Source organism: Hirundo rustica, chromosome 4, assembly GCF_015227805.2.
Source record: "Hirundo rustica isolate bHirRus1 chromosome 4, bHirRus1.pri.v3, whole genome shotgun sequence".
Classification (NCBI taxonomy): domain Eukaryota; kingdom Metazoa; phylum Chordata; class Aves; order Passeriformes; family Hirundinidae; genus Hirundo; species Hirundo rustica.
Window position 1 is genome coordinate 49,946,762 of NC_053453.1, and position 18,506 is coordinate 49,965,267.

At 38.8% G+C, this 18,506-nt stretch overlaps 1 protein-coding gene across 7 annotated transcripts in view; it reads right to left on the reverse strand.

The window, feature by feature from the left end:
* ANO4 (anoctamin 4) overlaps positions 1–18,506 on the reverse strand; it is a 244,889-nt gene that overhangs the window by 65,509 nt on the left and 160,874 nt on the right. For 5 of the 7 annotated variants that reach the window (XM_058420325.1, XM_058420324.1, XM_058420322.1 and 2 more), the window contains 3 exons: positions 6,607–6,707; positions 6,249–6,350; positions 3,503–3,547 (listed from right to left, as the gene is read on the reverse strand). In XM_058420325.1, the coding sequence (XP_058276308.1) occupies positions 3,503–3,547; positions 6,249–6,350; positions 6,607–6,707 (248 nt within the window). The remainder of the gene's footprint in view (positions 1–3,502; positions 3,548–6,248; positions 6,351–6,606; positions 6,708–18,506) is intronic. The other 2 variants (XM_058420323.1, XM_058420326.1) reach the window with 2 other exon arrangements.

Sequence of the window (18,506 nt, forward strand, 5' to 3'; positions counted from 1 at the left end):
TTTGAGTGGGTCAACTTTCATAGAACTTTATGTGTATTGCGGTGCTAGCTATTTTATTAGTTTAGTTTTTAACCATGATGCAAGTGCTATAAGGTGTCTGGTACCCCTCCTTTCCTTTAAAGTAGAGAAGTTTTGTAATTTCAAATTTTGAAATTACTAGAATTTTTCAGAGAGAAAATTCAAGTCAGGTTCACAAGTTGCAAGAGATCTGCTCTCGCTTTGCCTTGTGATGAAACACCTCTGTAAAATAAACTTTGCCCAAATGTCAACATAATGTTTGTTTTGACTCAAAAAATGGAGAAAGGCTTCAGGTACTTATAATCTATACTGAACTAGAAGTAGTGGAAATAGATACTTTTATTGAAGCCATACATCTTAAGTTTCACATAAGTGAAAATAAAGATAGTAGATGGTGTCAGGGAGCAGAATGGTTCCCCTGTTATCCAGGAGGAGGCAGTCAAAGAACTGCTGAGATGCTTGGATATTCATAAATCTATGGGCCCAGATGGGATCCATCCCAGGGTGATGAGGGAGCAGGCAGATGAGCTTGCAAAGCAACTCTCCATCATTTACCAACTGTCCTGGCTCACTGGTGAGGTTCCAGATGACTCGAAGCTGGCCAGTGTGACACCCATTCACAAAAAGGGTGGGAAGGAAAATCCTGGCAATTATAGGCCAGTCAGTCTGACCTCAATACCCAGTAAGGTAATGGAGCAGTTTATACTGAGTGGCATCATGCAGCATGTACAGGATGGCCAGGGTCTCAGGCCCAGCCAGCATGGGTTTAGAAGGGGTAGATCACATTTGACCAACCTGGTCTCCTTTTATGACCAGCTGACCCACCTGGTGGATGCAGGAAGGGCTCTGGATGTTGTGTACCTGGACTTCAGCAAGGCCTTTGACACTGTCTCCCACAGCATACTCCTGGATAAGCTGCAGCCCATGGCTTGGACAGGAGCACTCTTTGCTGAGTTAGGAACTGGCTGGATGGCTGAGCCCAGAGAGTGGTGGTGAGTGGTGCTGCATCCAGCTGGCAGCCAGGCACCAGTGGTGTCCCTCAGGGGTCTGTGCTGGGGCCAGTTCTGTTCAATATTTTTACTGATGACATGGATGAGGGTATTGAATCTTTCAGTAAATTTCAATAAATTTGCAGATGACACTAAGCTGGGAGTGTGTGTCAATCTGTTGGAAGGTAAGAGGGCTCTGCAGAGAGATCTGGAATGGTTGGATGGATGGGCAGAGTCCAGTAAGATGAAATAAGTCCAAGTGCTGAATCCTGCACTTTGGCCACAATAACCTCCTGCAACATTACAGGCTGGGGATGGTGTGGCTGGACAGTGCCCAGGAGGAAAGGGACCTGGGGGTGCTGGTGACAGCAGCTGAACATGAGCCAGCAGTGTGCCCAGGTGGCCAAGAAGGCCAGTGATGTCCTGGCCTGTATCAGGAATGTTATGGCCAGCAGGAGCAGGGAGGTCATTCTTCCCCTGTATTTGGCAATGGCGAGGCCACACCTTGAGTGCTGTGTCCAGTTCTGAGCCCCTCAGTTTAGGAAGGACGTTGAGACACTTGAGCATGTCCAGAGGAGGGCAACAAGGCTGGTGAAGGGCTTGGAACACAAACCCTGTGAGGAACGGCTGAGGGAACTGGTGTTGTTTAGCCTGGAGAAAAGGAGACTCAGAAGTGACCTTATCACTCTCTGTAACCCCCTGAAAGATGGTTGTAGTCAGGTGGGGGTTGGCCTCTTTCTCCAGTCAGCAACTGACAGAACGAGAGGACACAGTCTCAAACTGTGTTAAAGGAAATACAGGTTGGATATTAGGAAAAGTTTTTTATAGAAAGGGTGATAAAGGACTGGAATGGTCTGTGTAGGGAGGTGGTGGAATCACCATCTCTGGGTGTGGTTAAAAAAGACTGGATGTGGCACTTGGTGCCATGGTTTAGTTGAGGTGTTATGGCATGAGTTGGACTTGGTGGTCTTTATGGTCTTTTCCAACCTAGTGATTCTGTGATTCTGTAAAGCTGAGTGTTTTTTCTTTTTTCCCCTCTGGAGCTATTCAGCTACAGCTTTTCTTCCTCAAGTAGCTATTTATAGACCTGAACATAAAAATTGAATTTAGTCAAGTGTTCTCATCACTGAGGAACTAAATACCAGGAAAAGATCATACCTCTTCCCATACTGACTTCAAATTGCATCCTGACTCATAAGAAAATGAATGTGAAGCAAAATTTCATATAACACACAGAAATGATGGAACATTCACCTTGTCCTTCCCATTGCTTTAGTCAAAGCAGCCATGTTTTCTTAAACATCAAGACCAATCCCAAAGCTAACAGCTGCTGTAGTAACTATTGTAAGTGAGAATGGAAAGTGGGGCAGCATCAACACATTTTAGAAGATTTGTGTGCATCTATTACCTGTGCCAACGAGGTATAAAATGGGTCAACTCCACAAAGTGCTCATTTGGTGCTTACTAATATGAAAAGGCAAATTCTATTATGTGATATCAATGCTGGTGCTGTCAAGTTACCAGCACACTGTGGTAATATCCAAAATGCTTTTTAATATGCTCATACTGCAGAATGATCATCCCATGGATGTAAATGTATTGACATTATGTGCAAAATGGTATGGCTGTTTACTCCAAAATGCAAGATTTTTCAAATTTAATTTTTCTCTCTTAGAGGTTCTTGGGAATATTTCCACTGACCTCAGCAAAACAGTAGATCAGGGTCTAAACCCCTTTGAAAACTGCCTACACAGTACCGTGGCATTGAATGCCACATACAGTGGGAGAGATAATTGTAGATATATAAATTATCTGGTTTTTACCAAGTCTGTATTATTTTTAGGCATTTTGGAGTTATTTTCATTTAATTTTCCAAGATATCAAAAAGAAAATGCAAACTGCTGCAAGGAAAGAGTTTCATGGCATTGACTCAGATGTAAACCGGCCTCAAGCATAACCTTAAAGGTATTTAATAATTGAGAGAAAGCACTTCAAAGATTCTTGGAAAATACACATCTCTCAAGCTTGGTTGATTGGCTTCCTATCTACCAACAAAGCACTAAGCATTCCCACAGAGGAAGCAATAAATAATGCCATCACTACTACAAATAAGCAAGGTTCATGGAAATGAAAAATCCCCTGTAACTGTGGTACTCTAACCGCAAGAAACTCCCTAATGAGCTACATGGAAAGAAAGAGATACAGAATTTGCATTAACATACTTCTATTTCTTTAAAGACTCCATCAGTCAAAAAAATTTTCTTATTCCTGAAAAAGGCAAAACTGATAAAATTAATTGCTTCTTTCACAATGCTGATGCCTTAAAAATGCAAGTTCTGTTTGGCTTTTGTTTGCAGATGTCCTAGTAAGTGACCATTCCCTTCATTTCTACAAACACAACTGATAAACTTTTCCTTCCAGCTTGACTTTAACCATTATTTTTATTATTGGGTTCAAATGAGCATAAACTGGACTGGCATGAGACTTGTACTCACCTATTCATGAACTTGTATCGGCGATGCAGGTAATAGATTTTTCTCCTGGAAGAACAGCAAAAATGAAGCCAGTCGAGAAGAAAACCCATCGTCAGTTACAGTATGAACTAGCAAGGAAGGAAAGGAGATTGAAGACAGAAGCCTGTAAGAGGTGGAGGAAGAGACTAAAAGAGAGATTAACAAAACTGTCACAGGAAGCCACACAGACACTGGTGGCATTTGAATCACCAGAAGGTCACAATTTTCCCTTTGTCTCCTTTTCTGCTATTTTTCATGTGTGAAAGATGGGGATCCAAAGACCTTTCTATTTCAGAGTTCATAAACTGTTGCAGGAATTCTATAGGACTGACAGAAATATGGATAAATTATATAACATCTACTATTGAGTTATTAAAGTTGCTTTTGGTGAAACACAAGGGGAAATCACTTAGAAAAGCAGGAAAGCTGTACCTTATGCTGCAATATGCTGTAACACATGCAGTACCAAGCAGGGCCAGTGATTGCTGTTGGGATAACATCCCTTGAAACAGCATATAGGCTACACAAGCAAGTGCACATGTGCTCAGCACCCTGCCAAGTGTGCAGCCACTCCCTCTGCCCCTCGTACAGGCTGGTTTCTGTTGTCAGTGCAATAAGCTGTGTGTGAGAGCAAATGATGAGCAAGTCAGCAGACAAGGAGACATGAGCAGACACATGCTGAACCCACTATCAGCCTGCTTCCTGACCAGCCCTGCAGTGCAGAGCAGCCCCTAGCCATCATGCATAGACCCAGAACATGGAGTCCACCTCTTGTGCCACTCCCCTGTTGGCAGCTCTTGTTCTTCTCATAGATGCCTATCATACCACAGCTGTCAGGATATGACATTGCCTTCAGCACAGAGATTGCATCTTCATGAGTTAAGAAAATCTGAGGGTTCTTGAGTGTGGATTTGGGACTCCTACTCCTTACTGGAAGATTTGGGTGCCTGACCAAACTGATTTCCTCCTCCAGAGGCTGACTTTGTCATCTACTGAAGGTCATTGCTAAATCACGGTATTTTCTGTGTATTCTGAGAGGTTCCATTGTGTAATGCAGAACTGTACCACTTCTGGAAAATGAAGGCTTACACCACACATGTTCTAAATATGGTAGTAGATGTAGTGTAGGAATGCTGTTAGTGCCTTGGAAGCAAGTCTTCTAAAATAAGACAGCACTAATGCTTTATAAATGATAAAATTTGTTTAGTATTCCAGGTTAATTTTCAGAACTTTTGGGCATTTTTGTTATCAGAGTCCATATTCTGCTGGTGAGGTAAATTTTTTTAAACTATTTCAAGTTGGCCAGACTTCTTTGGATAGAGTTATTTATCTTGCTCTACTCAATAGGAGCAGGGAAAGGTCAAAGCTAAGTGCTTCTGAAGATGCCATCCACTTCTTGATTTTGCTTCCAATATTCAGAAGTATCCACCACTTTTTCACTCCTTCTTTGAAACAACAAGGATTTCATTTAGTGATGCATGGACTTTGCACAATTCCAGCCTGAATAATCAGGAGGAATAAGCAATTAGCAGCTCTTAAAACAAGGGCTTAGATTAAGGCATCTGGAAACACACTATCTAGATTTGTGGACACTCTGTAATTTTTTTTTTTAAATGGTAAACTCTACTGTTGTTTTTAAGATAGAATTGAAGAGCCTACCCAGCAGTCACTAGTGAATTACCATGATTTCCTCTTAATAATCCTGTAGTAATTTTTTTCTCTATGGATGTGGAAAGGATGAAGCCATGATCCTGAAGCAAGTCAAGAAAAACTCAGTATTTTCATAATCTGTATGACACCTACTTTGATATCTGCTAAGTGATCAGGAAGAACAAGCTGCTCCATAACTAAGTTCAGAGTTCTTGGTGTATTTCTGAATCATGAGACCTCACTCTATAGCCAGAGTGGGTCCATCTCAAGGAATGCTATAGAAGTCAAAGAAGGCACACTTTTGGCCTAATCCATTGTTTCTATGGCCAGAATACTTTTAAAAAAGAATCTTATCTATCCTGTGTGATACTTGTGATTGCTTTTAGAATTTTCTCTTTAGTAATAAAAGCATAAGGAAGAACAGTTGAAGACTTGCTGTGAAAATGAAAACAAAATAAATACAAAATAAGCCTGCAATTTTGTCCTTTATACATATCCACTTTTCCTTATGAGTTCTCTACTGCTACAAGGTGTCTCATACCAGAGGCCTTTTTCATTTAGGTAAGAAAAAACAGAAGGAATACTACAAAGGCACCAGCTCATAAGCTGCATATTCTGGGTCTGATTCTTTTCTTGTTCAGGAGTAATTACATTAAAATCAATGGAGCTTTTTATTGCAAACCCTGCTAATTGAAAGAATAATCAAGGCCTCTCAGTTCATGGGCTGTGGTCAGTTCCAGTGGAAGTCTTTATGCTACTTTAAAAGTTCTGATAACCAGCAGAGTAAAAGCAATATTCACATAGAAAATTTCATAGCCCAACATGCAAATTATACTTAATCAATTATAAAAATAACCTGAATTTCAAAGTGGAATTAATCTGGTTATCAGTAGTATTTAATAAAAGTTCTCTATTTTCTCCGCAGAAAAAAGCATTTATAGCCTAAATTGTTTTCCTAATAGATGCAATACTTACTTATAGTTATTTATGGGATACTAATTACATACTATACAAGCAATTTACAGGTGCATACCAGATACGTCAAACAGACATGCACTTTCTGTGCTGCCTTACGTACCTGGATCTTCTTGAACTCCCATTGATTTCAATGAAATGTCCATTTAAAAAACAGCAGCGCACAAGTACGCAGGGGGCTCCAGCACTGAAGGGTTTAAAGGGCCTAAGGACAGAATACCCCATGAAAACAGCTGCACTGCTACAGCCTATCTTAATCTCAAACCAGCATTGTGCTGAAATTGTAGGCTTTAACAAGAAACAGCAATACATGTGGTATCTAAGGAACTCCATTTATATTTTCTAAAGGTGTGTGGTATTTTATAGAAGAGCTTTTCTATAGGCATTTTGGTGTTATAATCACATTAACTTTATGGTATTGTGTGGCTTTGGAGGTTGAGACAAAATACAACTACACCTACCTGAAAGGCATTCTTACATTCATTAGTTCAGCATATTTGCCCAGGACCTCCCAGGGGGCATGCAGTTTCACAAAGATGATGTCACTGTTTGTTAGGGATGACTGCAAAATAGAAACAAAACAGCCACCAGAGCTTACTTTTTCAAATAAAAAAAATGAAACCACAGTCAGTGGTCAATGTGATGTGTCACCATTCCCAATTCCTTATTCTTCTTGAAATATTGTGTCAGTATTCTGTCAACTCATTTTTCTTCTGCTGTCCTGAAATTCATGGGGTGAAAGGAGAAGCACTCCCTTCTGGTGTGCATGTGTGCCTCCTTTACATGGAAAAGAGGACATGGAGGGCAGACAGATGCATCTATTAGCTGAGTGTACATAGCATGAAGAGAACTTTATGCAGGGTATGCTCATCAGCATGGCTGCTACCTAATAGAAAGCTGTCTGGCAAGGACCGGAGGATGTGCAGCAAAGAGAAGAGGAGGAATTTAGCTCTTTTTGCACTCAGGAGGAGACACAGTCCTCTACAAGAAAGCTACAGCAGCATTGGCTGAAGCTGATGTGAGAACACAGAGAGCCACATGATAATACTGGAAGATGAAATTTTCTAGTTCTAATGAATATGATGAATTAAATTTTCATGATGTTACATACAATACCATTTTAGACAACCAAGTGGATGGTATTCCAAGAAATATGTAAAGGTGTACTTAGCATGAGAAAAGGAAAATATGACAGAAAACCAGGCAAGAAAATTGTTAGTTAGCTTCAGTTATTGTTAGTTAGGGATGATTACTTGGATTTTTAGATGTTATCCTATATTCACTGTATCTCACATAAATTATTGGTTAACACAAGTTACTAGGAGTTCTTAAATCTAGTATTGTTTATCTGGAAACTACTGTGACTATATAGAGGGGAGGCTGACATTTATACTTTTTACACTCTCCCTCCACTATCCTGATAGATACTGAAATTATTGAATTTGCATGTCCATGTCCTTAGAGTAGCTAAAAACTATTACTAGTTTGTGACAATAGGAATGTAAACTCCAACATTTAACAAACATATATATGATTTTCTTTAGCACATTAAAAAAACTTCAAAAAACAAACAAAAAACCAAAACTAAATCAAAGGAAAAACAAACAAACAAACAAAAACAAACTCCACCCAAACCAAAATCCCAACCCAATCACTATAGAGTTAACATTTTATAAGCAAATATAATATAGGACCATAATGGACACAAATATTTGTGCTCAAAATATTACTGGGATGCAAATATGGATTTAACATATTTAACAAGGAATGAGTGACTTTCTGGTGCTAAAATTTGCAGAAAAAAAAAATCTTTCTTCTTTGCTGATGAATTTCTGAACAATAGACTTGCTTCAGAGACAATGTATTCACTTGCACTCTTTCCTTGACTTTTATGGATTCTAATTCAGGCTTTAATTATGTTTTTCTTTGTAGGTACATTTCACAATTTAGCTTTTATTTTCCCATGAGAATTTGACATGGAGATACCACAAAACCAAAACTAAATTCTGCCACTCTAAAAATCTCCTGCAAAGTGCTCTCTCAAAGTTGAGGTTAAGTCAGCAATGGATTGGCAATTTTGTCATAAACGGCTTGGATTAAAAAACAAAACAGAACAAAATCCACCAAACCTCAAAAAATCTAAGAAGCCTAACATACAGAAAGAAACTACAGTACTGACACACCAATAAAAACTGAGAAATGGAGGGAATTTATTAAAAACAGCTTCTAAATTTAGTGATGGCTGTTAAACAGGAAGTTTACAGGTATTTTCCAGCACATTGTAGTTTAAGCCATACTAGATATGGGAGCCAAACATGACTTGTGAAGATGCTGTTTCACAAGTGAGAACTATCTAAATTTGGTATCTTATGTGTTACATGTTTTCATGTAGAAACACAAAAAACTTCCAAATAGTTATCACAATACAGACGTTCAAAGAATATTTTTTTACTCTGTATCTTGAACTGTTGGCACATCAAAATGTTTTCAAAATGACAATCAGCTTTGCCAACAAAAGACCTAACCAACAGAAAATCTAATCAAAATACACTGGCAGATTCAGTTATAATCATAAAAAAGAGAAATAATAATGCTAAATTGGTAATATAAAAATCCATTTCTCTTGGGTTTGCTTATTTTAAGTGTTCATAAAGGAAAGCACTAAGCAAGGCTGAAAAAAGCAAGGCTGGGAAAAACAAGACTGGAAAGAGAACAACAAACCCAGATGCAGGACAAATTGAACGCAATGTGACACTCACCTAATCTAAGGAGTAAATAGTTAGCCAAAATATCTGGAAAATCGAAAGCATGAAGACCATCTTCATTATAAAAACACTTTAGTGAACGGAATTTCCTAAACTCTCTTGTTTAGATTAGTATTTAGACTCAATATCCTTCATCTTATAAATGTTTCAACTGAGAAAAGAGTAACATTCTTCTGTTGTAATTGACCTTCAAGGGTTGGCTCGTTAAATGATTTCAAGAAGTAAACTCAATTTCATGTTATGGGAACATACAAACAAAAATCAATGTAAGATTACTCCCCTTGGAAACTTAAATAAGACAATTATTGACACGAGCAATCTGCTATAAAGGGATGTCCAGATGATGAAGAAAAACAGAGGAATTAAGGGGGCAGACCAGTGAGATAAAACAGTAAACATAGAAATGGAATAAATGTTTGGAATTGACCTGTAGCACCAGATGCTATAGTTATCACCATGCAATAATCTTCAGGCCACCAACATTCAAGTAAAATGCTTGCTTTGAATGATTTATTGAGGAGGAATATCCACAAAAAATCTGATTTTCTTCTGGTCACTAACAAACATTCTCGGCAGTCTTCAGAACAGTGTAAAGCCAAGGTGACAAGAGACTTACCAGAATGAGACAACTGTAGACTTATCTAGGGTGGAAGGGACCTCTAGGGTTCAATTGGGGTAAGCCTCTGGCTAAAGCAGGGCTAACTGAGATCAGTCTGTTCAGGCAGGAGCTTGTCCCATTGAGTATTGAATGTCTCTACAGGCAGAGATTTCACAGCCTTTGGGCAATCCATGGACTGAAACTGGCTAGAAAATAATTTCTTTGGAAGAACTGCTCTCTTCCATAGAGAAATGTTGGCTTAAAACTACCACCTTCTAGACTTGTTTTTCTTTTAAAACACCCATATTTATTACAAGAACTGTATTTGTTATTTTCATTGAGAAGTGGTAGCAAGGAATATTTAATTTAATTGACCTGATCTTCAAAATAGGTTTGTATGGTAGAATTCAGATCACCAGAGTCTGGGTTATAGACAGTCAATATACATTTTGCCTTCACTGACAAACATCATTAGTACGGTATCATTGCTGCCAGTCCTAGAATACAGGCAGTACTATAGGTTCACATATTATAGACTTGCCCTTCTGGCAAGGTTACCTTTCTATTTACCATTAAGTTTATAAAGATATTGCTGTTTCCCAAAGAAAACCAATCGTCTGCAAACACATTTAAAAACAAAGTCACATTTTCTTCTCCAGTATCGCTATGTAAGGAGTGAAAGAGACTAAAGCATGGGCCATTTATGTAACTCCAAAAGCAGTAACACCTTCTGTGATGAGTTACAGTCATCGACTAGGTCGAGGAAAGCTTGTAAAAGTCAGGTTGTCGTTCTGCTTCTAAAGAGGTCACAGAGAGTGTTGTTTGCTAACTGTTGGTTAAGTTCTGGCTACTAACTCCCATGTAGTCCTACCAGCATCCTAATGTCTTTTGATGGCAGGATTTAAAACTATATATATTTGCTATTGACCTAATTCATTCTGAATTTATCATTGGTAGTCTGAATAGAAGCAGAGTTATGCTGACATGGAATGTCTCTTGAAAAGCCCATATTTTGCTGTATTTGCAGGCTGCCTTTCAGGATCAAGGCTAAAGATTAGCATCTTTTGTCAAATATCCTCTGAACATTCTCCTCCTCTTGCTAATTTTGGTTCATTATTAATAATATTGTCAAGTCATTTTTAGACAAAAGCAGCTGTAGGTACTCACCTTGCTATAAGCCTTTCTTGAGTCTAAATGTTAAGAAAGTTGATAAAAACTATTCACAGCATATAGCCTTGAAGGATAAAATTACAGCATCTCCAATTGAACGATGCCATTGTTTATTTGCCTTGAGGCTACTAGGCAGGCTTTCATTCATATATCCAAAACAATAGGGTGAAAAAAAAATACTGGATTTACCATTAAGGTGTTTAGCCTATCATCATTTAAGAGAAAATTTCTCAAGGCTGAGTTTCTCTCTTCACCTTGAAAAGCCTTCCTCATAAAAGTAAAATAAGTAAGATTTTGAAACAGATTCAACAATCAGAGTTAATATCACCTACTTTAGGAAGATCCTACAAGGCAAGTTAAAAAGCCAGAACAGAAACAGTTCTTTACATTTTGGCAAATCTAGCTAATTTCTGGTAAGACCATAATGCAGGGAAAAGCAGAAAAGGAGACAAAATCAACATACTTCCTTGTTGCGGTTCTTTAGAGAGAACAGGCGTCTGTGGATGGCAAAAGGCAAGAGTCTGCTCTTTGTTTGGGGGGAGGATCCGGGCTTTGATGTCCGGCCCCTTTTGAGTCCAGAGCCCAGTGCCCGTCCCTGTCCCCGTCCCCGTCCCCAGGCAAAAGAGACTGCCCCTCCCCTCCCCTCCCGCCTCCCAGGGCTTTTATCCAGGGGACAGAGCCCAGAGGCAGGGACGAGCCATTGCCCAATCAGGGATAAGGTGGGAGTGGAACAGAGTTGGGTTACATTCCAGTGTGGGAGGATGGGCATGGCCCAAACCACGGGATACAGTTTCCAGGTACCAGAAGAAACATTACAAAACCCAATATAAACCCAATATAAAAATGAAATACAATACAAACCCAATTAACACATTACAACACTTCCTCTAGTAACAATTCTCTCTGTCATCTAGCTCTGTATGATGTCTCAGCGTAAATAGTAACTAGTACATATTCCACTGTTTTTGAGAATTGCTTAACAGCGCAGATTGGTTTGCCATGTGGAGTGGCAATTAAGTGGAATTAAGTGGAATTAAGTGGAAAAACAAAACCCAGAAAATTTTAGTTGATTATATTGTTCTTCCTTTGCAAAACCAAAGTAAATGTAAATTCACATGGGTAATTCCATACAGTGGGAAGAACAGAAGGTATGTTCTGCCTATAGTTACCCAGTGTATACCTTACCACGGGGCAATTATTTAGATACTGTCAATATATGTCCGGTTTCAGGATAAATATTAGATACTCACAAAGATTAGCCTCCACATTCATGCTTCTGAGGAACCTAATGAATAACAGTGTCAATATCCTTCCCACATGTACTTTCAATAAAAGCATGAGTTTAGTGAAAAAGGGGATATTAATTAGGATATTAAGAAGTATATGACTTGCAAGAAACTGCAGGGCAAAAGAAGTAAGAATGAAAACAAGAATAGAAAAGATAGCCCTATGTAAAAAATAGGAAGCCGTTCATAAAAGCAATTTTGACCAGAGAACACTGACATGTTGAGGTGGTTTGGCCAGGAAATGATTTTTCAGGCAGTTATACCTTGACAAACCAATTAGAAAGGGATATGTCTACGAGAACACACAAGGATTAAATATCGGAGGATCCCAGGAAACTGACTTTTTCCTTCCGACCAGAGGAGCAGGTGACAACCGGCCCCGGCCGCTGCTCCGTGGAGCGTCCCAGGCCGGCCCTGTTCGCTGTTCCTCCCGTCGGGGGAGCCGGCCCTGGCCTGATCGTACCCCACGCCTCACCAGCTGCCGGCAGCAGGGAGAGGCTGCAGTTTAACATCAGCTAATTTTAAAGCCTACCCCGAGCCGGCCAAGCCGAGGGAGATGTCCACCAGGCCCAATAGCAGCTATGGCCCGGCTGGGCCAGGCCCGCCCCAATTATCACCAAAGGGTGGACAAGAGGCATTCTATAGCATTTATGACTCCTGGCTGCCCGGCCGCTCCGAGCTTCGATCTCTCAGCGGTTTTTTTCCCCCACAGCACAGCCTTGAAATCTGATAACTGTGAGCCGCATCGAAGGGAGAGAAGACCCGGGCAAAGGAAAATTAACTATTTCTTGGCACAAAATGAAACTTCTGGAGCTCTAACCCTTCCCTGAGAGCGAGGAAAAGGACAAAGTGATTGAACTATAAGGAGGCACAGCATGGACAGTCAGTGAAGAGAGAATGAAAAGACTGTTGGGAGAAGGAATTGAGGAGTTTGCCATTTTAGACTGGACTTCTCTTACTGACCCATGGTAATGAACTCTATATGTAGATTATCCCTTTAAATCTTGGGGGAAATATGCATTTTGGGAGACGATTGTTCAGATTTGTGGATTTGAGAAAAGGTATCTGTGATGGACTGAGTGATATTGAATCCGTAGTTGCGATTCTTGTGATCCCCTAAGATGCTTGAACAGAGAGAGATGAGAAGCCCTCTGTGCCAGTGAAGAAGTGAGAAGACATCTCTGTTTCCTGAGATGAAGAATCCTTTGCCTTTGGAATTGTTCATCCTTAAAAAGTGACACCCCAGTATGCATGAGTTCATGACCTATAAGCAGCTTGGGAAACTGCTAATGGGAGGGGACTTCACAGAAGTATGTTTCCCCAAACAGCTGTTTTTGCCACAGTTAAAACCCACAAGAGAACTGTTCTAGGTTGTCGGTGGGGGAAAATTCCGTGGTAAACTAAGAGAGACTCCTCTCCCTAAAGAACTGATGAAAGATTTATTTATTTATTTATTTATTTATTAATGGTGAAACTGACTGAAAATCACAGGTTTTGTCTCTTTATATTGTGAACAGTTTGTGGGCAAGGAAGAGTTGTTTTGAAAGTTTTAATTTTGATTCTCAGTTTTCCTTATTTTAGTGTGTGTTAATAAATCTATCTTTGTACCTTTAAGCTGGGCCTGCTTGCTTTTCTCCTAATCCTATCTCACAGCAGAAAAGACACTTAAACCACTACACTAAATCTGGCAAACAGAATTCAGTGAACATGAAACCACTACACATGTGAAATGTAGAATAACTTGATGTGAGGAGACAGAGGCACATGATTACAATTTAGAATGGTTTTTATGTGAAATCTCATGACAAAATGTGATGATGAAATGATGAAGTAAAGCTTTTTTTTTTTTTTTTACTTTGCAAAGTACTTGTAGAGGGTCTTTTCCAGTGGAGTTAGTAATGCAAGCAGATGGCTGCTTCCTGCCAGCATTCAGGCTATGTGTCATCTAATCGAGCTCGGTGCAGGTGTCATTGTTACAGTGCTTAATTTCTGGCAGCATTTGACAGGATCTCAATTCTGGAACAGAACAAGGGGGAATGGGGGAATGCTTGCAATGTCCTTCTATGTAGACAGAAATATCTGAGTGGGAGGACAGCTTCAAGTACAGGGTAGGTTACTGGAGTAGAAGTATAACACAAATGCTATCTCACTGCTCAAATTTGCTGTGCAATGATGAGCTCACAATCTGCAGCAGAGAAATACAAATTCCTTTAAGATAAGAAACAACATCAGAAGGAAGTCTTTAATTCCAGCAGATGTCATTTAAATCCACAGAATGGATCTTACAGTAAGGTAACTTAGATGTAGTAAATCAGCCATGGAAACAATATCCTCCGACTTGGACTGCACTTCCGAGAGAAAACAATTAGAAATACCTGCAGCGTGACCATCTTAATGGAAAAGGTTGATATGAGTGTGAGATAATGATAACACATTTCTTGATAAATCCATCAGCAGATACTGAAGGAATACAGGTTAGACCCATCTGGGTAAGATCTTTGTGACAAAATAGCTAATAATATGGATTTTATCTGACAAATATCTTTTAATTCCTCCGGACTGGAAAATTATTATGTGAAACTGTTATTTGGAGATTTAAAAAATGCAGATACCTAAAATTTCTGGGCAGGATAATGCATTTTTACTTATGAAAACAGTATGTGACACTGTTTCTTTACATGAAATGTAAGTTATGGGCTCAAATTTTAGATTAAAAAAGTTAATACATTATACAGTGATAGTTGACATCATTAAATCTTTTGGACTGTTCTATGGGTTGTAGAAAGGCCTCAAGTACATTATTTTACTTTTGACATCACAGGCCATTAAAAATACAACACACAATTGAACTATATTTTTAAGGCAGTTTTCTTTGTGATTTATCCCAAGTGTAAAATATAAAGCTGATATTTTTCCAATATGCATTTATTTCTCATTAATATTTTTTTTTAAGTAGAAAAGGCTTACATTTTATGAATTGTCCATTAAATATTCATGTTTGCTTTTAGAAGCTTATTGGAAAAACATTACTTTGGTAAAGAAAAAGGCAATTTATTTTTTGTCCAACAGTTAATTTCACAAACATGATAATTAATCAAACACACAAAACAAATGCAGGCAGGCTTATGATAGCTTTTTCATACAAATAACCTAAACAAAGCTGAATAAGCTGTTTATTGCATCACAGAATAATATAGGCCATCTAGTCAAATCTGTTCTAAGCAGGGACAACTAGAGTGGTTTGTGGGGTCTTGAATATCTTTGTGGCTGGAGACCTTACAACCTCTCTGAGCACCAGAGTGTCTCTGGACAGAAAGGTCACAGCTGAACTTCTACATGGATGCAGAAGTGTTGGCAGCAGCCCAGGTTCTGAGCACCTGCCCACGCTCCAGCAGTGTGAAGCTCTTGGGTTGTTCAACTCCTTCTTCAGTCTTGTTTCTCAGCTCATACAATCAAGGAAGACAAGAAATACACATATGACTATCAATCTGGACTCCAAATTCTTTTCAGCACCTACACTTTCCAGGATGCCATGAACTGCCCTGCAGCTCTTTGTACTCCTCTGTATTTGATGGTGCAATCCAAAATTCTTTCTAAAGGGAGACATGCATAAGCTCAACAAGAGCACAACTGAGGAAGAGACTATTCTTAAGGTCGCTGTCAGTTCAGTTCAGTTCACATGATACAAGCCCCAAGTTCTTCAAGCCAGCTACACATCTACCACATGAGTAATTACAGGCAGAGGTTTTAGCCCATACCATAGGGGAAGCAGTGGGGTAATACATATGCTCATTAGCACAGCTTGTTATCTAGGGTGCTGTCCCATGCTGGCATGACTAGAATAACTACCTCAAATGGCAATATCTACGTGGGTTTCTGCACCATTCCTGGCTGTGCAGGACACACATGTGCCTCTGATCTGCAGGAAAGTCACAGAAGTGCACTCTGACTGCTCCTTCTCAGACTTAATGCAGCTTCTCTTCTTCCAGGAAGAAAAAGCACCAAAGAAAAAACAAGACCCAGTTAAATGAAGGGGAAAGATGCGTGTGAAGAATGTGAATCACTCACAAGTCTACCAGTTACAGTTGCCCATAAACTCTGCTAAGTCTGGGTGACTCAAATGCTTGTTCACTCAACTAATATCTCAGTTTTCTGTGCCTTACTTACTGCAAGGATTATCAGAATTGGAAAGAATTTCTACTAATTCATTTCTCATTGCTCAAATCATTGCTGCAAAACTTTCCTGCCTTCCTCATTTAAGGGCAGAGATATGAGCAAGCCATTTTCCCTTTCTTCTTCCCCTTTATACAGTTGTTATACAGTTCTTACACAGTTCTTATACAGTTGTTATATTTCTTTAATAAGATGGACAAAGTGAATTTCTGAGCAGTGGCATTCTGTGGTCTTACTGAGCTTCTCAAGAGATCTGATACACTAAAAGGATGCAAACAAAATTTTACAAGTTGTCCTGTAAATATGCCAAAGCATATGGTAGAGAAGCCATCTCTTCAGATAACACCACCATTACTACACAAAAGGGAAGTTCTTTCCAAAGCAAAATGTGATGGGAAGAATAGGCTTGATTATCACTATTCAGTTCACCATTCATATTAAAATAATTAGATAGACTGACCTTCTTTCAAATCCCAAGCCATGCTCAGAGTGTATGAGACTTCCCACAAAAAACTGAATGCAAACCCTCAAGAGATAAAGGCAAATCCATCTTAATGTGTCATCTTCAGCAAACCAGTTTTACGCTGATCATCAAAAGAAATCTCACAGTTTAGTGCAGGGTGTAAATTTCTAATAATTGGTGGTATACATGATTTCTCACCTGTCTGCTCAGCTAAGCTCGAAGTAATTTGATCTCTGTATGTAACTTGATCATCTGATGTTAAAAACCCACACATCAGAAACAGAAGAAAAACCCCAATTTCTTAAGCAAAGATAAGAGTTATTATAATATAACTGAGTCAAGGTGAAATTGAAATACATAATGTCTCTAAACTAAGAAGGCAAAACTCTGTATCCTTTGGGCATCTGTGTACAAATACCTTAATTTGTTAGACAAGCTTTAAATGAAACAAGGTGGAGGTATGACAAGGGCAAATTATGAATTTGCTTCAGACTGTTCTAATTTATTCTGATAAAGCAATGCCCATACATGGCACAATGAATTGTGAAGGCAGACACCTAAATATGAGCTCTGCAATTGATCAATTATTGCTGTTTCCAGTGTGCCTACTGACATAAGGTGCTGGATGAAAACACCTCCTGTATGACACAGAAGAGCTGAGCAGCACCAGATGGAGCTCAGTATCTTAATGGTTCAGATAAATGTGATAGAGCACAGAGATGAATTTCTCTCATAGTTTAGAGCTCTTACATGCAGATTTAATGAGAGGAGTTGCAGAAAACAAACAAGTCCTTTTTTTCTCTCAAAAGACAACATCACTATCACATGAAATAACATTAGTTTTGATTTGAATGCATGTGTTGCAAAGTGGTGGTACTGAAATTGTTTCCAGAAAAATTTTGGATTTTGAGACCCCTATGATGCTGTGAAATGAAGGCCACACATACACTGGCAAAGAATTCCCCTTTCCAAATTCCCTTGTCCCATGGAAACTGCTGTAATAAGGATTCTTTGCTTAATAGACAATACTGTCCTTTTCTAGAGATAAAAAATATTACTGTCTTTAAGAAGCCCCTAGATAACAAAAGGCAGCTTGTTCAGCTTAGGAAAGTATAAAGGTCTTTTTATCTATTTAGATAAATATTTCTAGATTTTTTTCTTTTTTTCCCCATTTTTTATAAGGGCTGTACCTCTCAGAGCAGCAGCAGAGAACTCAGCATCCACAAGTAAAACAGAAGTTGTGAAAGAGATTTTAGCTGTGTGGTACTATTCAGACCCTTCTATTCAGTGCAAAATTTTGGAGTAGAATTGAAATTCTCATCTATTGTACCTCTGGAACAAATATGCTTACAGCAATCTGTTTTGTTCTCTTCTACAGGGAAGTATAGAAATGTAACATGGAAATAAAATTATGATCTCACTTCACTTAATAATCACATTTTTTCAAGCTCTTTACAGATGCACTATTATAGACAAATTCTTCTATTACAAAGATTTCCTGACAGGAAAATTATAATTCCACTAGATAATTTTTTGACATAAAGCAATATGGCTCTTTCACCAATGGCTCTATAGATAATAATAATTTTGTCGAAAGGAATTTTCTTAAAAACATTGCATTTTTGGCTCAATGAATATTACAAAAGATTTTTTAAAACTGGGGGGAAATTCCATTAGTCTTACATCACTAGACAATGGGAAAAAATTTGCAAATTGCAGAATACTATCTCAACAAACCACCTCTTACAGTATTATAATTGCACATATACTGCAGGCTGTTGATCCTGACAAATATTTAAAATATAACATCCAGCATGTCCAAGAAGTATAGTGTAGAAATGTAATTTTATAATGGTTTTAATTTAATAAAACCAGGCAGAAACACTAATTATTGTAGGGGTTTCAG